The 23,414-nt window shown below is 35.2% G+C and overlaps 1 protein-coding gene and 1 non-coding gene across 5 annotated transcripts; one reads left to right on the plus strand and one right to left on the minus strand.

Annotated features, from left to right (window-relative positions):
• Nucleotides 1–739: 739 nt before the first annotated feature.
• On the minus strand, nt 740–813 carry TRNAW-CCA (transfer RNA tryptophan (anticodon CCA)). Its single transcript has one exon. It is a non-coding gene; the product is annotated as a tRNA-Trp (tRNA).
• Nucleotides 814–16,032: 15,219 nt separating this feature from the next.
• Nucleotides 16,033–21,439, plus strand: LOC108450394 (F-box/LRR-repeat protein At3g48880). 4 transcript variants are annotated; one of them, XM_053018711.1, is made up of 4 exons: nt 16,033–16,187; nt 17,847–17,966; nt 18,775–19,182; nt 20,479–21,439. In XM_053018711.1, the coding sequence occupies exons 3-4, from the start codon at nt 18,824–18,826 to the stop codon at nt 21,035–21,037; spliced, it is 918 nt and encodes a 305-aa protein (XP_052874671.1). In that variant the 5' UTR covers nt 16,033–16,187; nt 17,847–17,966; nt 18,775–18,823; the 3' UTR covers nt 21,038–21,439. The 4 variants fall into 4 exon arrangements, with proteins under 4 accessions (XP_052874671.1, XP_017603484.1, XP_052874670.1 ...); XM_017747995.2 differs by lacking the exon at nt 16,033–16,187 and adding an exon at nt 17,635–17,748; XM_053018710.1 differs by lacking the exon at nt 16,033–16,187 and having other exon boundaries at nt 17,655–17,966.
• The last annotated feature ends 1,975 nt before the right edge of the window (nt 21,440–23,414 follow it).

The raw sequence follows: 23,414 nt of genomic DNA on the forward strand, positions 1-23,414 counted from the left end.
ATAACAGACTCTATTGTTATACTTGCCCCAACATTCACCCACATGCCGCCTTCCACATTGCTGACACTCGGGTTTATTCGATCGAGTATTACCAACACTGGCAATCAAAGTTGCTTGTGAGTGTCGATTTCGTATAGAAAGCTAAACAGTAGTCTTAAATAGAAACCCTCCACCTCAATTGGTATTTTTTCACGAAAAGCAAACAGGAGATAACAAATCCAGTCTTTCACTAAGATTTCGAATAGTTGTCCCGAGTTCAAGTTGATTATGTTTCGCCTCTTACTCAGAGAAAGACGATCAAACAATTCCCAAACATGGTCCTTGCGGATCGAAATTAGGTTTATCGTTGGATGAACTGCATTGCTGATATTGACCCCGCGATCCCCCGATTGGATCGGGGGCAAATGCCTACGAAAAGATCGCTTGGATTTAAGAAAGAGTTGCTTGGATTTATCCATGGTCCCTTTTCTTTCTCTTTATGAATTCTTGTGATAATAAATGACCTACTTAACTCAGTGGTTAGAGTATTGCTTTCATACGGCGGGACAGTTCTCCACCTTAACGATAGAAAAAAGGATTGATCAAATTCTATTGAGTCTGACTCATAGTGATCATTTTTAGCAGAAAGGCGGATATTCCTTGCTCATTATCAGACAATCACTTATTCACAAACTTCGTGTGGGGCTAATAGTTTTCATTTCCCGTCTCGGTGTAATTTTTGACCTAACAAGAGCGGAATCATGCTCTGTAGGATTTGAACCTACGACATTGGGTTTTGGAGACCCACGTTCTACCGAACTGAACTAAGAGCGCTTTCTTATCATAATAAATAAGACTGTAAAAAAGAGGATTCTTTTATTTTATAAGCTGGGCTAATCCTAAAGCAGAAGGAGAAATTGGGATATAATAGAAAAACTTATAATATCCAAAAGTTCTTGGTACTTTGTTTGTTTAAGCTTAAGACCCCTCGTTAGCATAGCACATAGCAGGAGGTCGTTGAAAGAAAGTAGCTCCCCCCCGAACACAGCTTACAACTTTCATCGTACTGTGTCGCTATAGCCTGTTTCCAATACTCAGCGGCTTGATCGAACCAAGCTTCCACTATTTCAGAATCCCCTTGTCGAATGGCCTATTCTCCCCGGTCGAAATAGGCGGTTCAATTCCTTCCCTTAGAACCTCGCGGCCGAACTCAAAAAAAAAAATTCAAAGAAAGAGTTATATTCTTTATTAAATTCAAAAATGCAAATTAGAAGACAAGATCAATAGAATAATAAGGGGCCATACTTGGGATTCAGGTATCCACTTCAAAGGAAACCTGTCTAAAATTACCTTATCCCACGCAAATCGTTAATGTGTGAAAGGTCAAATGTTTTGGTAATTCCTCATTGGTGGATTGATACGGGCCTTTTCCATATAAAAAGGGAATCTTTTGTTACAATAGAAGCAGAAGTGATGTGGATTATTCAAGAATCGAAGTCGAAATTGAAATGATTGAAGTTTTTCTATTTGGAATCGTCTTAGGTCTAATTCCTATTACTTTGGCTGGATTATTCGTAACCGCATATTTACAATACAGACGTGGTGTCGGATATGAAGATATCAAATGGGATACATAAGGCTGACATGTCCAGTAACTCATGTATGGTATTTGAAACGTCTTCCTAGTTATATCGCCAATCTTTATATAAATAAAGGAAAGAAATTCTTTTGATTGGACCAGGCATCACTTTTTGTATTCGGTGTAGATAAAAGATTGGAGGACATGTATGGTTAGGTTCCATTTGTATATTTGGTGGAATCTAGCATATCTTAACCAAACCTTTTGCATGGGCTCGTATCCCAGTGACTAAAATAAAGATAGAGAAATGTCACAGTACGGTAAGTCTCTTTATCTTGTAGGAAGGTGAAAGAGAGAGAGGCGATCGCAGTGAAGCGACCGGAGGGAGTGGTTTAATTCGATGCAAAGTGAAGAACCTTACCAGGGCTTGACATGCTGCAAATCCTCTTGAAAGAGAGGGCTGCCTTCAGGAACGCAGACACAAGTGGTGCATGGCTGTCGTCAGCTCATGCCATAAAGTGTTGGGTTAAGTCCCGCAACGAGGCAGTGTGAACAAATAAAAAAGAAGAGGAAAGATAAGCAAATTTTGTCTTTTACTACACGGGTTAAAACAAATTACGATAATTCGTCCCCTCCTACGGATTAGGTGACATTTTTCACAAATTTTACGAACGGAAGCCCTTATTTTCATAGTTGTTATTCCTTAAATTTTTCCGAATTCGCTTATTGAATTTCTGGTAGGACATCTATGATCAAAAAAGTCTTTGTGATTGTTCCAGAAGAAATGAAACAAAAGATACGGTAGAGCTATCGGTTGCTATCATCTCTGAACTTCTTTGATGCTGGCTAAAAAGTCTTACTCGTTGATCTCTTGCGAAAATTTCTATCTTCGAACTCGGCTTTTCTTTTCTTTTTCCCAAGCTCTTTAGCTTTGCAAGCTCGCTCGACAAGTACTACGAACTCTTTTATTTCAAGTATGCCAACAAGCAATTTTATGTCTTCATTCAGCCCTTTTTCAAATCTTTAACACATAACAGCTTCAGTCGAAACACACTCTCGGGTATATCGAATGAGTCTCAGAAATTTTCGCTCGTATTCGGTGACAGTCATACGACCCTGTTTAAGCTCAAGAAACTCTTTACAGTTCTGATCTATGAATCTCTGGCTGATATATTTCTTACGAAATTCAGTCTGAAAGAATTCCCAGGTGACCCGTTCTTTCGGCACAACCGAAACCAAAGTATTCGACCAATGATAGGCAGAATCGCGTAACAAAGACATGGCACACTTTAGACACTCATCAGGAGTATATGATAGTTCTTCAAATACTCGGATAGTGTTATCGAGCCAAAATTCAGCCCTCTCAACATTATCATCATCTGTGACCCTAAATTCTTGGGCCTCGTATTTTTGAATTTTATCAACAGGGGGCTTATTTAATCTCACAGGATTAATAGCAGGAGGTACCACAGGCATCGAAGGTGGGTTATTCGGGTTCGGGGGTTGTTGAACAGCCGGATCTGTCCGAATATATTGAGTAAACCACTCATTCATCATATTATAAAAGGCTTGTTTAGCCTCATCATCATGGTTACTTGCATTCGGCCGAGAATCAACCTGCGCTGTCCCTTGAGCTGGAGCAAGCGCTACACTCTCGACATCGTCTGCTATGGCTCAATCGGGATCAGGATCCATTACTATACGAGAAACACATTTCAAGTGTTAGGAGTCATCACACTATCACAATATAATTTATGGCATGTATAGCTAAACTCAAACACGCTACGTTAATCTGAGAATCGGCTAAACCGTAGCTCTGATACCAATAAAATGTAACACCCCTAACTCGCATCAGTCATCGGTGGGACTACGAGGTATTACTAAAGAAAAACATAGTACTCGTACAATCACATAACTTCATAGATCTTATTCGTAAAATAAATATATTAAATTATTAATCACACTGTATGCACGAATTATAATTCCCAAGTTCAAATGAATTCAAATCAAATATTAAACCTTTGACTTCATAATTATTTACAAGTACTATTTAACCAAATAAAACATTTCACATAGCTTACTATTTAAATCATGTGAAGCATTAAAATTGGCTATTATAAAAAAATAAATAGAACAAACTTGACAATTCATTTAAAGACCAAACATGCTTATTTACTAATTACAAAGCTATGTGCATTTGATCATCTTAATATAACCAATTTTAAGAACACATACCAACCACTAGTGTATTCAATTCCCATACCATCTATCATTTTTAGAGTATAACTCAATCAATTCATATAACAACAATGACATATGTGCAAATTCAAAAGTATATATGTTCTGTTAATTAACACCCTATAGCCGAACATATATATGTATCAATTATGCAAATTATAATCTATACTTATCAAATAGATTTAAATCGCAACTAAACCATCAAATCAAACATATCAAAACATCTAACCAAGAAGATTTTAAACCAAACATAACATATAATAACTAAGCCAATTTCGCATGGCTTAAATACACTTCTCATTCAAAATGGATTCAAAAGATAGAATAGCTTATACATGCCATAAGTTTAAACTTAAGCTTTCAAGGGTACCAAATTATAAACGATAGTGTGACGAGCTCCACTGACGATCCCCGAGCACGTAATGATTACCAAAACCTATAAATCAAAAACAATTATCCAAACACAGTATAAGCTAATTTAGCTTAGTAAGTTACAAGCAATTAAACTCTAAAAATTAAACTTGATATCTCAAATACCATTTAGGTAGTTCATACTACTAAATCGTATAATCACTAGCTTACCATAGTATAAGGCACTTATTAATTGAATACTATGATTCAACTAAAATCAATATATAATTACTCCACCATAAAGCATTTCTTCAATTCCAAATACAAGGCCGAATACATTATGGCATTCCATCATTATGTAATATATAAAAAATATATATGCATAATACACTTCATCTCATTCTGCAATATAACATATATCTTCCAAACACAAACACCATCTTATTCAAACTTCAAAATGATTTTAGCACAAAGCTATTCACACATTTATCATTACATGTTCTGGAATAGCCAAGTCTCCATTGACATTTCATATAACATTCAATATGATATTTGATGCATTTCCACATATCATTTTATTTTCATTTAAATTATACAACTAAATAGCATTTCATCTATTCCCCAATTAATCTTATATATTTGATTTCAAATATAATCACCACATAGGTTCAAGACTTTCCAAGCTCAATTTCAAACATAAACATAACGGCTATTCCTCGTGAACTCAAAATATTTACTCATTCCACTGTCCATGATTACTCAATAAAGTCGCACACTTAGTGATAATAGTTATTCGAAAATATATAGTAAGTTTGCACACTTAGTGCTTAATAATCAAACTTGCACACTTAGTGCTATACAATTAAACTCGCACACTTAGTGCCAATCTCATAATCGTAAATATTTATACCTACACACTTAGTGCCGAAAATCAACAACTCAATACATCTCACTTCTCTTTACATTCGATAATTTCATCACTACATGCATATATATATATATCATTCAATTCGGCAAAATTACATAGATATTATGGTTATTTAAATCGATACAAAATATATGCTTAATAACTTACCTCGGATATCGACGGACAAAGATTATCGACTATTCAACGATTTTTTATTTTCCCCGATCCAAACCCGATCCTTTTTGCTCTTAATCTTGAATTTTGACTCAACGGGGCCCGAATATGCTTGGCCTTTCTTTTCCTTTTCTTTTTCCTAGTTTCGGCTTTAATGAACAAAATAATGCATGATAACATTTTATTTTATGTTTTATTTAATATAATGTTATTAAACATTTAATAAATTAACCTTATTAACTGTAACACCCCAAACCCGAGACCATTGCCGGTGTCGGACCCGAGGGGTTAACAAGCCAAGTTCACATGTTTTTGCCCACCAATTTGACATTTCCAGTCAGGCTGGAAAACTGCGTCACTGTCGCCTTAAAAATCATATCTCGAGTTTCAAAACTCGGAAACTGGTTTCGTAAATTTTCCCTGAATTTAGACTCATATATTCATCCATGGATTTATTTCTAGGATTTTTGGTCGGGCCAATTGGTACAGTTTATTAGTTAAAGTTACCCATGTTACAGGGATCAACTGCTCTGACCTTCGCACGGTATAACTTGAATATCTCTCTGTACAGGGATTTAATGCTGGTTTCGTTTGTTTCTAATAAAACTAGACTCAAAATGGAATCTTTACATATAAGGTATGTCTCCTAATTCTTTTTGGATAATTTATAGTGAATTTTTAAAGTTGCGACAGGGAACCCAGAAACCATTCTGGCCCTGTCTCACAATAGCTTTAATATCTCTTAACCTGTAACTCCTATGACCATTTCGTTTCTTCCATATGAAAATAGACTCATCAAGGTTCATTTTCATAGCTTATTCACTATTTAATTCCATTCCTATGAATTTTGGTGATTTTTCACATTCACGCCACTGCAGCTGGCAGCATCTGTTTTTAAGGTAGGACTTACCTATTTGGTAGTCTCCATGATTCAACTAGTCTTGCCATACATAGGTTCATATATGATCATTTTAACCATGCCAATGGCTGATCATATGACCAACATTCCCATTTCCAAGCCATAGCCACATCATGACACCAAATATATACATACAACCCACAATTAGTCTAAGTTCATGCTTCCCTTTTCGAGCCATTTTCGCATGGCCGTACATACTTACATCACAACATATTTAACAAACAAGGGTAGTCCTATACATGCCATCTCAAGTTCAACCAAAATTTATACCAAAATGGAGGCTTGATAGTGTGGATGACTTCGACTTCAACGATCCCAAATCCGATTGCTTGAGCGAAATCTAGAAAACCGAGAGCCAAAGCAACGGGTAAGCATTTTATGCTTAGTAAGTCTCAAGGAATATAATCAACTCTAATTACAGCAATACATTCACATAGCCAAATGCATCATTTCATTAATACACATTCTTACTTCATACTTCATCATTATATAATTTCACAAAGTATCCATCAATTCAATAACTGAAATTCATTAGTCGATTGAGCGAATGTTGCTCAAACATGTCGACTCTCCAATGTACATATAACGTACCTTATCCTTTGGGCTTTCCGAGTGCACTAATTGAATTCATTACAGCAACCAACACTCACCTCCAGCCCAAGATTCTTCGGAATATAACCGGATATAATCACGTGCACAAATGCCTTGGTCTTAGCCGGATCGAATAACTCGCATACGAATGCCTTCGGTCTTAGCCCTGATATAGCCACTAGCACAATTGCCTTGGGTCTTAACCGGATATAATTTCCAGCATAATTGTCTTCGGCTTAGCCCAGATATCATTCAATTTCTCATGCACACATACATCAATAATCATTGGACATACATATTTCATTTTCGTTACTAAGGCTCAAACACAATTATAATCATTAGCATATTCGCCTTGGGACTTAGCCCGGTGGAATTCAAATACTCATACACACATAATCAATAATCATACACAACCATATTTCATCTCACATAATTCAAGTAAGGTCACTTCTTGAGAACTTACCTCGGATGTTGTCGAACGGCTTTTTCGGCTATTCGATCACCTTTTCCTTCCCTTGTCCAATTGTGGCCCTCTTAGCTCTTGAGCTAATTCAAACAAATTCAATTTATTAAAACCTCATTGTGCTTGCTTATGGCGAATATGACAAGGATTTTAAATGGTCATATGGCCACTCTTTAGCTTGAATACACAATGGTCATGCACATTTTATACTACATCAAGCAATTCAATACAATTTATTTGAGCATCAAGGAAATTCTAAGGCCTTCAATAGGTTATCCAAGGTCGAATATTCATGTACATGTTGAGGTCAATTTTGCACTTAATACCTCACAAAACAGCATGCAATTTACTAATTAATGCTTTGCACATTGTGGCCCAAAACTTATAATATAGCATCAAGCACCTACATGTGTGCTAGGCAATTGTGCTTGCAATTTCACAAGCATTCTTCCACATCTTCTTCTTTAAACCAATATATTCATCACTTAGTTCATAACCAAAACATAATGTGCAATCATATATATGCATATATGAGCATGGCCAATTTCAAGGTGTCCATAGCCATCCAAAACACAAATTTTAACTAACATGCAAGAAGCATGAATCATGCTCAAGAATGCATCATGGCGAATATGACAATCATGCTTCTTTTCAACTTCAATCATGATAAAACAAAAGAAAGCTCAAAATCTTACTCATGAGTAGACAATCCATCATTGCATGCATCATCATCAAGTTTCACACTTAGCATGCAATGGCTTTATCACCATAACAACTTTGGCCAAATGCCATTTCCATGGCATAACAAAGATTTGAGCCATGGCTAACATGCACATCAAATTAGCAACCAAACCATGCATGAAACTCCCAACACAACCTCATACATACCTTAATCTTGATGTAAACTTAGCCAAATCTCCTTCTAGGTCTCTTCCAACCCAAGCATGAAGCAAAAATCCTCCCCTTTTCCCTTAGTAATTTCGCCAAGAAGATGAGAAAGGATGAACAAATTTTCTTTTCTTTCCTTAGTACATTCGCCAAGCCTATGGAGAAGAATGAACATTTTTTCTCTTTTTTTTTTTCATACTCTTATTTTATCATTTCTAACATCATCCATTAGTAAAACATGTTGGGAACATGTTTTCCTTGCCCATAATTTGTCATGGCCGGCCATCCACCTTAGGGAATGGGATAATTGACATGCAACTCCATTTATTTCACTTTATGCATTATTAGGCCACTTAAAAATACACCTATCACATTTTCAAGTCCTAGCACATGGGTCCTTTCTTATAAATTAGCACCTAATTAATAAAAATCGAGACACGAAATATTTACGCATACCAATTCCACATACAATAAGCACGGAATATAACACTTAATTATTCTTGTGACTCGGTTTCGTGGTCCCGAAACCACTCTCCGACTAGGGTCACATTAGGGGTGTCACATTAACAAAATATAAAACCTTATAATATAACCATTAAAACCGTCCATCATTATTATTCATGGACAAATTGCAACATAAAGACTCCGTGTTTAATGAACAAAGAAATTTTAACACTTAAATAATTAACCAATCACTTTTCATTTTTTTCGTGATTAAACCCATTTTTTATCAAATCGACATCTAAACGATAAAATTTTTAAATAAAACTTTCATACAAGAAAATTCATACATTTTAAGTACAAAAAATAATATTTAAATATTTTTCTGACTGGGATTCATGGTCCCGATACCACCATTTCGATTAGGGTCAAAATCGGGCTGTTACAACTTCTACATATTCTGTGAACTAACACATGCTTGCCTAATGGATTTGACACCTTTACTACAAATTCCGTATACTCAATTAGCATTTTCATACTATGCACTAATTTCATGCAAACATAGGAATGGGTAGACCCTGGATCAATTAAAACAACAACAGAAATATCGTGGATAGAAAAGGTACCTATGATCACATCGGGAGATTCTGCCTCTTTACGGGCACGTATGGTATAAGTCCTTGCAGGCGCACGACCCTCGGCCCTCACAGTTGAATCTCTAGGGGCACCTCTACTGTTAGCTCCACTGCCCAAGTTTTTTTGTGATCTACCCCTTGAGGGAGCACTACTCACCCTCATCTCTGGCTTTTTCTCTTTCTCATTTAATTCAGGGCAGTCTCAGATGAAGTGGTCCAGTGATCCACATTTAAAGCAACCTCTTTCATTCGTTCGGCATTCACCAAATTGGCGTCTACCACATTGTAAACACTCTGGCCTATTTGACCGAGCACTACCGACACTCGCGATAGAAGTGGTCTAAGCTTTAGAAGCCGTATTATGCTTGTTCTTGCTCTTATTTGAAAACCCCACTAACGCGTTGGATCGGGTAGGAAACTCTCTCGATCTCTTAGATGAGGTCTGCTGTAATTTCCCCATCTATATTTTCCTTGAGTCTCGGGACTCAATATCAGCTTTTCTCTTCTCTTTGGCCAATTCCTTAGCCTTACATGCTCTCTCCATGAGCACCACAAATTCCCTCAATTCTAAGATGCCAACTAACAATCGGATGTCTTCATTCAATCCATCCTCAAATCTCTTGCACATGATGGCTTTGGTAGACATGCACTCCGTAGCGTATTTGCTGAGCCACACGAACTCACGTTCATACTCTGTTACTATCCTACGGCCTTGTTTCAGCTCTAAAAACTCTTTTCTTTTCTGGTCCATAAACCTCTGACTAATGTACTTCTTCCGGAACTCCTCCTGGAAGAACTCCAATGTAATCCTTTCCCTTGGTACAACCGACACAAGGGTGTTCCACCATTGATAGGCTGAGTCTCATAGGAGTGACACTGTGCACTTTACGCATTCCTCAGGCGTGCACGATAACTCATTAAATACCCTAATGGTATTTTCTAACCAAAATTCTGCTCTCTCCTGGTCATTATTAATCTTAGCCCAGAATTCCTTGGCCCCTTGCTTTCATATCTTATCTACTGGGGGTTTCTCTCTCCTAACCAAATCCACTCGTTCTAAAGCTACAGGGGCATACTGAGGAATCAAAGGAGATGGGGAAGGTGGAGTATTCGGATTTGCACGAATGAACTCCGAATACGACGCGTCCATCATATGGAGGTAAGCTTCTCTAGCTCCTCCGCCCTCACTCATCGTCATGAGCCCACTATCAACTGGCGCAATCCCTTCAGCAGGAGCTGGCACATTACTTTCCACGTCATCTGCCGTAGCTACGTCAGGATCCATTTACTACATGAATAAAACACAATTTATCTCGTGAAGGGTAATCATACTATCAATATACAGTTATGGCATGTATAGCTAGACTCGTACTCACGCTAGATTAGTCCTAGAACAGACTAAACCATGCTCTGATACCACTAAATGTAACACCCTTTACCCGAGTCTGAGGCTGGGACTGGGCACGAGGTATTACCATACTTCACCACATGCATACATTCGTTTGCAAGTCACCAAGACTTGATTAAATTTAAAACTCTTTCGAAGTCTGTTTAAACTCATTAAAGTAGGCCTACAAGGCCTCAAACTTTCCTTGGAAACCCTTCAGAACCAACCCGGGTCCTTAAACTGACTAAATAAAAATGATTTTTAGAATAAGGCATACGCCCGTGTGTAAGGGCAACATTCCTGTGTGGTAGTTATAACATGGTCGTGCTGATGCCCCGTGTGATACACACGGCCTAAGCATCTAGGGACACACCCGTGTCCCATACCCGTGTGAATTTAATTCCAAATTCAAACCTCAAGGGGTTTTCACATGGCCTGACACACACCCGTGTCCATGGCCCATGTCCCTCACACGGCCATGACACACCCGTGTTCTAGCCCGTATCTAAAAACCTTGGCATTTTGTTTCTGACGTCAGCATCTAATAAGAGGCATATGGCCAAGGCACACGCCGGTGGCAAGAGGCCGTGTCCTCCACATGGCTGAGACACACGGTCGTGTCTCTGCCCGTGTGTTTACTACCATGCATACTAACTTGAAATTTTTACGTGCAGGGGACACACGGCCAGACAACATGACCATGGGGCTGGCCGTATGTCACACATGGCCTAGACACACGCCCGTGTGTCTACTCGTGTGGACAACATAGGGTTATTTACCAAGGCCTTTGCCACCCTAAAACACAAAATAACAACATCCATCATGCGAAAGATCAACATAATATGATTCCTCAATCCAACAACCACATCTAAAGCATTTACATATTTCATATTTACTAAAACAACCAATAAATTACCCATTTACGAAATAACTTCTTGTATTCATATAACAACTTTTAACTTTAGCCATTTTCATGGCCTTATACAAAATGAATCAAAATGCTAAAGTAAGCCAACACATTTGGCCAATTAGCAATGACACAGAATCATAATGTCAGGGTCCAATACATGCCATAATCAAAATAAACAAATCTAACTATACCAAGTGCTTCGATTGATAGTGTGATCGATGCCTCCGACATCTGTTGATCCACGAGCTAACTAGGCGGAACTATAAGAAAATGGAAAGAAAATAGGGTAAGCATAAAACTTAGTAAGTTGCATGCAATAAATATAACAACAACTTTCCCATTCACCATCATGCTCATAGTACTTAAGTAGGCATAAGCACAACTTACTCATCACTAGCCAATACATTTTACATAGCATAAATTGAGCTCACATCTCATACATTTCAAATAGGTACCTGTGCCACTCACAACATGGTTATACTTTCCTTGTTCAACTTAAACTGTGACTCTCTTCGTTGAACCACTTGGAATGCTATCAGATATTCATTAAGCCTCAAACATAGGGTGTAATGCCGATGCCATGTCCCAGACATGGTCTTACACTGGCTCATCCAACAAGTCAATGCCATGTCCTATACATGGTCTTACACTGACTATCAAAATCGAAACCGACGCCATATCCCAAACATGGTCTTACACTGATTCTTACATCTCCATGCCGATGCCATGTCCCAGACATGGTCTTACACTAACACATCTCATAGCCGATGCAGGTCCCAGACATGTCTGACACTGGCTTACATCTCGAGGCTGATGCATGTCCCAAACATGTCTTACACTAGCTCTCGTCTCAATGTCGTTGCCATATCCTAGACATGGTCTTACAATGGCTCTTATAATGTGGCCAATGCATGTCCCAGACATATCATACACTAGCGCACCAATGACCCAAATGTCATGGCACGAATATCTGACTTGTCCTTAAAGTTCACCTAGGAGTTCTATTATCTCAATTAGCATCAAGTATTTTCATTACCAAAATTAAGCAATTTATGTTATATCAATTTAAACTCTTGTAATAACAATGAAATTGTATTATTTACATACAACTTACCTCGGTATTCAAAATTTGGTTATTATCTCAGCTTATTCCGCTAGTTTGGCTTTTCCCCGGTCTTGGCCCAAATTTTGTAATTCTTGATCTATAATGATAAAAATTCATGAATTTAATCATTTTATTAATCTAAGTACTCAAAAATTTAAATTTGGGCAATATGACCATTTTACCCCTAGACTTTTACAAAATGACCATTTTACCCCTAGGTCCGAAAATCGATTTTTATCATATTTTCTCACTAATCAAACCTAGCTGATCACTTTTTATACTAAAATCAGCCCAAAATTATCCTTATTTCACACATTTATCACCTATTTTACAACTTTTGCAAAATGGTCCTTAGTTAGGGTTTTCATGGAAAGTACTTCACAAAAGTTGTTTATTACACTACTATAACTCATTTTCTTCCATAAAATTTCAGAAAGAAATATGAACACACTAATGGTAAAACCCTAGACTTTCAACCATTTTGCAAAATAGTCCCCTCATTTGAAAACTTATGTTACAAGGGTTCTAAAAGTACAAAAATATTCAAGAAAAACCTTCAAATCACTTACTTGCAAAGGCTTTAAGTTGCTGAAAATTTTTTTCAAGCTTCCATGGATATTTTCTTGGAGAAAAATTGGTGGAGAAGAAAGAGAGAGATGAAAAAAAAATGACAACTTTTTACTATTTGTTTTATTTTATTCAATTTCAACACCTAATTTCACCAAATTTTGACTTTTGACCACCTTTGTCTCCTATGGCCGGCCATGCTATTCTAAAGGGTCTAATTTCCCTTTAAATATCTCTAATTTAGGTTCTCTAGCTATCTGACACTCTTAGCTATCAAAATAGAACCTTTGCACTTTATGCGATTTAGTCTTTTTTCATAATTAAGCATGAAATCACTAAAATACTTCACCAAATTTTTCATGCACTAATATAAACATGTTTTAACCTAAAATTAATAATAAAATACTTTCTCTAACTTTGGATTAGTGGTCTCGAAACTACTGTTCTGACTAGGCCGAAATTCGGGCTATTACACTTATATTTGTTTCTAGTATATTTCATCTTTCCCATGTAAATCATACCTCAAAATATCCCACATCCATTAATCGACATTCTTGTAATACTTCTTGAAAAATATACGTTCTCCTTTCGTTTCTTGACACCCCCAACCTTTTAAAACGAGTACATGATTTCATTGAAATCCCTACACACTAGCTAAGGTAGCTTATGCAAACGCCCCAGATTTTTCAATAAACTCCATGTATCATCCCTACTACGTGCACTTGAAGCCCTATAGAATACAATAAATCTCTATTGTTTACTCTCCCCAACCTCTCGAACTTTAACGTCAACATGATGCATCGAGAAGCTTCTAAGAGTGATTGTAATATCTCCCTTCCAAGCCAAACTCAAATCCTCTCTTATTCCTTCGACTAAAACTTCAATGCCATTCAGAAAACTACATCTCCTGCGAACATTCTTCATTTTTTTTAGTATTTAATTTGGTCTCCATAATAAAAACAACCTGGGGATTATACATCTTCAGCATATGCCAAAGTTTCCTTATAGCCCGTGGGCTTCCCAAACCACAAACATTCTAGCAAAATATTTTCATTACGACCGGTCGGCTTGCCCCTTGGCAGCCACCAATATAAAGTGAGTCCTCCTCAATGGTCGTTCCTCCCTAACCACCAATGAATCTATCACCCTTGAAACATTGTGGCTCCCACAATCCTTTCGTCGTCTTTTCTTTCCATCTCCACTTACAATTGAGCTCTCCTCTACATAATGATCCATATCAACTTAACCCCCTACCTTTGATGCGTTCCCACCCATCCCAAGAGTATACCTCGTATCTCATTCCAAGTTTAGACCCAAGACAGGATCAAATCTCATCCCTAACTCGTTTCTTCCCCTTTCCCAGGATTCCCTTCCCAGATCCGAATGTCCTATGTTACCCCCATTCATCCTGTCTTCCTCTTCTTCTCTCAGCCAAACACTATTCATTACACCCTCTCTCTTGGACTGCGTTTGCAATGACATATCCAACCGTATCTCCGCAAATCTCCTCCCCTGTTATCATTCTTACTTGACAAAAAGAATCATTATGCCTTAAACAATCACAGAAGAAACAAAACGGTGTTAATCACTCATACTTAAAAGTGACATAAGTACAATTTTCAAAAGTAAACATAATCTTCTTCTTTCGCTTCAAAGGACTCCTGACATCCAACTGGACCCGTATACGCTAGAAACTTCTCAAACCCCTCCTTAAACTTTTAGAATCATATTCCAAAAATTTTCGAATGAAATCCCCAAGTTGTTTTGCGATAGACTTTGAGAACAATCCCAGAGGTAACTCATGCACTTGCACCCAAAATGTGGAGAACACTAGCTGGACCTTTACCGGATCTTTCCCTACCTCCAACCTATGGAACACCAAAAGATGATTGTTAAAAGTCCAAGGTGCCCCATTAATCACCTGATCCATATCCATTTTATGAAAGAATTTGAACAAAATCTTTTTCCCCTAGATCTGAAATCTGAATTCCTCTCACAAATGCCATAAATTCGCCATAATACTCTTTCCAATTATATTTTTTTTTTTAAATATTTATTGAACAAGGATTCAAGCTTTTAAGTTGGATCTATTCAATATTTATGGCTATTTTAATTACTTTTTTGTTTACTTCCAAAAGTATAAGGACTTAATTACTCTTTTAGAGAATTTTAATTACTTTTTCTCACTTTCAAAAGTATAAAAAAAGACTTAATTATTTCTAATTATTTTTAAAAATTGGTATGCAAAGATTTTATACCTTTTTCAAATATAAAATTATATAAATATTGTTAGCATTACAAATTATTATCTATTTATATTATATTCAAATCATCGATTGAAGTGATGTCATGAATTAATAAAATTTCAATTTGATGAAAATTTGTATAAATCTATATTTTAGAAAATTTAAATATTTTTTATATTTTTATAATTTTATATTTTTTAAAATTTTATAGTATTATTTTTACTTTTTATTAAGTTTTATTAATTTTCGCTACTTATCACAACCATTAAAGAGAACAATAAAGAAAAATAAAAAATAAAAATCCTAAAAGTTATTAATAAAATAAAAAAGTCAAACAATAAGTTAACCAAATAATAAAGAAAAGTCAAATAGTTAACTTTAACGATCATCCATTAAAGTTAAAGGCTAACTGGTAGGGGTGTTCAAAAATACTTAACCCGTTAACCTAGTAAAAAATAAAACGGGTGTTTTATTAACTTTAAAAAAAAAATTTGGCCGGGTATCCGACCCGCTTTTTTTACGAGTTGACGGGTCAGGCGTGGGCCGCAATTTCTAACTTCCACGAGTACTCGACCCAGTTACCTGTGTGTAATTGTATTTTTATTTTAAAATTATTTACATTTTTTAGTTAAAACTCAAACTGATTTTTACCCTAATTAATAAATCACTATCCCACTCGTTCAATTCTCCCATGCAAATCATCTCTGTCAACCCCACTCCCACCAATCGACTGACCATCTGTGACCACCCGGCACCCGCCGTCTGGCCATTCTCACCATCGCCGGTCGCCGTCATCTCAAAGCCCAGGTAAGTACTATTATTCAATATTTCAGTCTACCCGTCTCTCTCTTTGTCTCTTCTCAAACTTCTCTATTTTGTTTTGTTTTTTTGTTTGTTTTTTCTTTGGTATACTAGTCAGTCAGTTTTAGCTTTTGTTTTCTATTTCACTATGGTGCTTTGCAAATCTTTTGGGTGATAGAAAATTAAAAATTATGGATATTTTGTAACAACCGTAAATGCTAGAGCTTGATATTTACTGTTATTATGTTTAAAGATTCTAAATTATTGCTTTGATTGTTTCCATTTAATACCTCATGTTGTGACCCTATAGAAATGAGGAGATGAATTATCTGCTATTAACTTTGTCTAGTATTAGACAATCAGACTTTCATCGATTGTATTTTGCAGTCTGTTTAATCATATAAGACTACTTTATACTTCTTTTTTCTGAATGCACTTTGTTCTTGCCTATGTCCTATGGATTGTTTCTGTTCATAAATCATGTTCTTTTTTTCTGATGTTATTTGTTGACTGTAATTTAAATTGTTTTGACGATATTGTCCCTGAGGAAAAACTCATTTCTTAATTAATTGTTTTGACCATCTTAATTGTTCTCTTAGTTCTTATTTAGTCCACTTTTTCCACCAGCTTTGTGAGAATAAGTAATTGAGTTATGATAGTTGAATTATCTAATTTTTAGCTTATTTTTTCCAGATTGGTTTATGATAAAAGTTCAAATTTTCAGCAAATAGTATTTGTTAAAATGGTTTCAGATACACACCATGCCATGATGATTGATGATGAGTTCACAACTATATGTTTTATCTTTAATTGTATTTTTTTTTTAAGTATTATCTTTGGATTATGTAATTTGATTTAGAAACTTTATGTTTGGATTTCTAAACTTTATGTGTGGATTATGCTATTATCCACTTTAGTTTGTCATTTTGAATCACTATAAATTGTATGATTTCTAAAACAATTTCTACAAATTTAATCAAGGTACTTTGTGACTCGAAAATATGGGTACTCAATTATTACGGGTACCCAAAATTCTGGGTACCTGAAGATATTCAAGAGTCGGGTCACGGGCCAACATTTTTAATACTAAAAAATTTAGGTACCCGAATCTTTGAAGACCCGAAATTGCGAGTACTCGATTATGAACACCCCTACTAATTTGTTGTATTTTCTCAATTTAAATATTCAGTTGACAGAAAAAATGACCGATTTATTTAAAAAGAAATAATTATTAATAAAATTATAAAAATAAATGTTATAAAATAAAAACATAAAGAGAAAAAAAAATAACAAAGAGATTTATGTTTTTATTTATCAATAAAATATTCACAATACTTTTATAAATCTATATTTATAGATGATATAGAAATTTACTTCTAATTTCTATAATAAAATATCAAACTTCTCATTTTAGATAAAAAAGTTACCTTTTTGTTATAAAATTATCCATTATATATGAAATAATCTGTAATTAATTGGAAGCACTAAGCTAATAGACATGTAAAAGGATATTCAGTTTATGGTTGTAAATTGAAATTTCAATATAGAAGATTTATGGTGGTATAAGGTAAGTTGGAATTTCGGGTTTTTGGTAATTCTCTCACATGCTCTTGGCGTCCAGTCCAGGGCACCTGATTGATTCTCTCTCACCTTCTCTTTCCACAGTTAAGAGACTGTAACTGCTTCATTCTCCAGCAATTTAGACAAAACCTATCTCCCGACCGCAACAAAACAAAGCCAATCTCCACTATTATTTAAGGCCAAACCTAGATCAACGTGTACCGGGTAAGTCAAGATGGGAGATCTGGCTAAATTTGATTCTGTTCTTTTTTTTCTTTTAATTATTGCAAAGGCTGCTTCTTCTTTTAACGTCTTTGTACAGAAATTGTTGAATTTTAGATCTTGTAATAGAATTTTTTTTACTATTGACAAACAATTTTCTGTCTTCCTTAGACTGGACAAGGTGCTTCTTTTAACTTCAGGCTGGGAATTGGATTCAATAGTGTCCATTTTTTTTTATTTCATGAATTTTAGTGGGCTAAAGATGTGAAAAGCTTGTGGAGGATAATGTGATGTTGGGTGTTTGTTTATGTAGATTTCTTGGTGTTAAATAGAAGCTGTTTTGAATTCCTTTTAATTGGGTTGTGAAATTTGGACATTTTAATAGACGAAATAGTAATTTTAAAACTATTTAGACACTGCCAAATTTTAGTTAGGAGCCTTCTATTACTGGTATTTGTGATATACATCCATGCTTGTCCTTTTGGTTTCTGCTTTCTTACACGATAACTTGGTAAGAATAGTTTTGGACCAAATTTCTTTTCACATTCGCATGTAGATTGGCATCTCGTGTTATCATTGCTAGGCTTTTTTGAATGGAAATCATGACAAGATTGTGGAATTCATTAGTGTCAGCTAGGAGTATCTTTTTCGGATTTTGAGTTTACTTAAGAAACATCAAGAAAATGAGTTTCCTTGAGACTTTATTGTTCTTGGCTCAATAGGGGATGTTGCTAATACTGCCTCGATCGTACTGACTGTTATATATCATTGTCAATGTATACATGATGGACTTAACCTTCTGTATGTATAGGTTTGGTGATGCTGTGAAACTCGTTTGAGATATTGAAGAAGCTAGTGGAATGGAAGAAAGTGACCGCGTTGCGAGAAGATGGGAGGACTTGGACATTGATATCTTGGTGAAGATCTTCCAGTCTTTCGACATCATTGAGTTAACTTCAGGCATTGCTACAGTCTGCACTTCTTGGCGTATGGCCTGTTGTGATCCTCTTCTTTGGAGAACACTTGATTTATCGATGATGAAGTCGAATTTCATCAAGATTCCATTGGAGCCTTATGTATATGTGGATGCTCGTTCTGACAAGACATTGAATCATTTGTTGAAGACATCTTTGAGTCTCAGCCAAGGAAACATAATGACCTTGATTTTTCACTTCAATCTATATGTCAGCGATGATCTATTGACCTATACTGCTGAAAGGTAATTTTTAGTGAACTTTATTACAACTTTCAAGGTTTTTTTATAGTGTTAACTAGCTCTAGCTCGCCTGTAGAACCTCTTTTTTATTGGAGTTGTTTGTTATCTCCATGAAAAGAAAACATAGGTAAAAATACCATGGAGGCCCTTGTACCAGGAGTCAAATTGCATTTTGCCCCCTTTACTCAAAAAATGGACTAATCAGTCCCTGTACATTAGATCAAAAAGCAATCTGGTCCTTTTTGTTAAAAATGTCATCTAGTTTTACTATTAAAAACTGGCATAGCTGATGGAATAACCAGACAATTACATCTGGCGTACCACGTGCACGTCATATTGATGTACATAGACCAAGTTTTAACAGTAAGAATGGATAGAATTTTTAATAGAAGGGCCAGTTTGTTGTTTGATCTAACATATAAGGACTAATTTGCCCATTTTATTAGTAAAGGGGGCAAAATGCAATTTGACTCCTAGTACAAGGGCTTTCATGGTATTTTTATCTAAAAGCATTTCAAGATACATCATATAAATGCTTGTAGGGTGCCTGCTATCAAGGATTAATTGCTACCGGTATCATGATCGTATTTAATGCTTTTGTTTGAATTTCAACAATCAATTGGCATGCTTTATTTCTCGTATTAGTCTCTTAGCTTGTTTTTAAAAAGGCATTTGCTAATGGTATTTTATGTATCTCGTCTGTGTCTTTTCTTGCTATTGTGCTGATCAAATTGTCGGTAAAAGTATTGTATAGGTCCTAGCAAAATGATCATTTTTGTAATAGTTGAAAAAGGAAAACTATTAGTTTTATGAGGTGAAGTTAGTTAAATGATGTGACATGTTTAACGGACCCATTATAGCTTAAAAAACTTAAAATATAGAATTTAACCAGTGAATAAAGTAAAAAATCAGATCGACTTAAGTGCAAGGGTTTGAGCTTTTTAAGCTACAATGAGTCAAGTGAACATGACATGTCATTTATTAAATTAATGCTATATCATTTAATTAAGTACATATTATAAAATTAATAGTTATTTTTTTGTTTCCCCAATTGTTACAAAGTTGACCATTCTGCTTGCTTTCCTAACATACGAGGACCTTCTTGCACTTTTTAAACATGCAGGGTTCAAAATACACTCTGCACTATAGTACAGGGACCTTTACAGTACTTTTACCTCAAATTGCGCTTTGTTTGTGTTTGCATTTTTGTATGTGAAGTACTTATTTTTCGCAGGAGGGGTTCTTGAAGACCATGATATTACAATTCTCTTCTTAATTATCTTGTTTTTCTTACTGCAGGTGCCCACGCCTCCGACGTCTTGTAATGCCAGCTTGGAACAGAATAAAGAAAACAGGAATATGCAAAGCTATTCGCATCTGGCAGGATCTCGAATCTCTAACAATGCCTAGCATAGCAAACCCTCCATATCTCTTGGAAGAAATTGCCAGTAATTGCAAGAATTTCAGTGAACTCAAAGTGATGGGACCTTTCGACAACTTCTTTGCGGCTACAATAATAACGTATCTACCAAAGATAAGGGTTTTAAGTCTCCGTTGCTCAATGCTTGTGAAGGATACCTTGATCTCCATCTTGGATGAGTTGCGAAACCTAGAAGTGCTTAACATTTCTCACTGCCTTTTGATTGAAATACCGCCTCCTCCTGCCCCAAGAAGAATTATGAGGGAGCTTGATCAGTATGTTCTTGACAAGGCATCTCGGTTACGTGAATTTCTAACATGCATGAAAGATTCATGCATCATGTGTCAACGGACTAGAAACGATGAAGGGCTTATGAGGTGGTATAAGTATGAAGAAGGGGTATGGAAAGCTGATGAGGTGAGCTCACTTTCCCTTTGATTTGAGCCGTTTTGAGTTTGTATTGACGAGGATGAGATATGTACAATTCGATAAAAGCTCGTTCTCATTTTCGTGATGGATAGCTCTCGTGCGCTTATGTGGTTGGGTAGGAAGCATAGCTTACTTTCCGTCTTTGGTTAATGTATTTCCTTGTATGCTGTAAACAAAATAAGTTGTTGAATGCAGATAGTTGAGAAGTGTCATTTACCATGCATAATGTTTCGTTTGGAAGGTTGTAGGTCTAGCTCGCGGATTAGGCATCTATATCTCATTACTGTATATATGGTCCGCTTTTTTTCGATTTACATATGATAGGATCTTTATTTAGGTAGATTCCGGAATGTGGATTTGTAGACAGTTGAAAAGGAAAACATTAATCAATATTCATGGATTCTTATTTTATTTGTTGGTTTATGGTGTTATAAATATGTTTTTTTTCATAGTTTGAACCTAGGATTTATTAAACTACCATGGAGGTCCCTGCGGTAGGTGTCAAATTACATTTTTTTCCTTCTATTAAAAAAATGGGCAAATCAATATATGTATATTAGATTAAAGAGTAAATTAGTTTTTTTTTTGTTAAATTTCTATTTATTTGTACTGTTAAAAGTTGACGTGGATGATGGAATAATAGACAGTAACACGGGGCATGCTATATATACCTCTTATTGGAGTACAAGAATCGGTTTTTAACACTTGAAATGGGTGAAATTTATAACAGAAATATTAGTTTGCTCTTTTATCTAACATATAAGGATTGATTTGTCCAACTTTTGAGTAGAGGGGAAATAATGTAATCCGGTATCTAGTATAGGGGTTTTCATGATACTTTTACTAGATTTCTTGTATGCTTGGACCAACGGGTGGGTAAGGGTGTAAGAAAGAAAGGGGGAATTAAAGGGTCCTAGACCTTATGTCATCCATAAATTAGCTCTCTTACAATGGGATTCTGCTGTTTATACCAAATATGAAGCTGGTCCAAACTGGTGGGAAAGAATTCTATATGTTCTCAACTTTTTTAAGGATCACGTTTTTCTGTCTTCTTTGGTTATTTGGCCCATGCAGATTCATCTCTCAAACTGTGTCGGTGGTTTGTGATAAAACTATAAAATTTTGAATGAGATATTAAAAGCTAAATATTTTATATTAAAGGGGCTAAAATTAAATAATTAATTTTTAAGAGGATTCAAAAGTAGACTTTTTCCTGTTTATTCAAAGGTTTAAATTGAATTATTAATATTTAAAAGACTAAAAATCAAGTTTACCCATTTAACCAAGAGGCCTAAGCTCTTAACCTTAGGGGCAACTGACAGTAGGGGTGTACAAAATTCGGGTAAAACTGAAAAAATTCGTTTAACAGACCGAATTTTGTTAATCGGTCGGTTAATCGAATTAATTTGGTTGGGAGTCGGTTAAAATTTTTTTGAGTTTTCGGTTAACGGTTAATTCGGTTTGAAACCGGTCGGTTAACCAAAAAAATTTAATAAAAAAATTATAATATATAAATAGCCCACTATTCACTCAAACCCAATCCAACATATATTAACTCAAGTACACAACCTAAAACTAAAACTAAAAATAAAAATAAAAATAAAAAACATATAATTTTATACAAATAATTCGGTTAATTAGGTTAATTCGGTTAATTTGGGTAATTTGGGTAATTCGGTTAATTCGATTAATTCGGTTAATTCGGTTAATTTTATACTTATTTTAACCAAAAATTAAAAAACATACAATTTTCGGTTAATTTTTTTGAAAAAATTTCGGTTCGGGTAACGGTTAAAAATTTTGAAAGGTCGGTTAATTCGGCTAATGTTATTTCGGGTCGGTTAACCGATTGAACACCCCTAACTGACAAGCAAGGCCTTGGCTTCTTTGTTTAAACAGTATAATATCATTTTTAATCCTATTTTTGATTTAATCTTTTTTAACACTTTGAAATGGTAAAAGTATAACGGAGACGCTTATATAAGGTATATTTTGCCCTTCTATAAAAAAATGAGTAAACTTGTAACGACTCGAATTTTACAGTTATAGGAAAAGTTTATATTCGTGTCTCGATTTACGAAATAGATTCGTAAATATTTATTAAAATATTTACGATGTTAAGTGGGTAGTTAATTAGAGTTTAATGAAGTGAATTAGATTAAATTAAGAATAATTAGATAAAAGGATTAAATTGAATAAAGTGTGAAAGTTTAATTATAGAATAAAGAAAATTGAAGGGACTAAATAAGCAAATAAGCCAAAATGAGTACCAAGTGTATGGTAAAATAAAATACTTATTATACATATATTTGTAATACATGTATGTATTTCCTTATTATTTAAGTAAATATTATTGTATTAACATTATTTTATATTAATTAAATAA

Source organism: Gossypium arboreum, chromosome 9 (assembly GCF_025698485.1).
Source record: "Gossypium arboreum isolate Shixiya-1 chromosome 9, ASM2569848v2, whole genome shotgun sequence".
Taxonomy (NCBI): Eukaryota; Viridiplantae; Streptophyta; class Magnoliopsida; order Malvales; family Malvaceae; genus Gossypium; species Gossypium arboreum.

Coding starts and splice junctions, on each gene's coding strand:
- LOC108450394 (XM_053018711.1), top strand. CDS start 18,824: ATGGAAGAAAGTGACCGCGTTGCGAGAAGATGGGAGGACTTGGACATT. Junction 19,183..20,478: donor TTGACCTATACTGCTGAAAG/GTAATTTTTAGT, acceptor TTCTTACTGCAG/GTGCCCACGCCTCCGACGTC.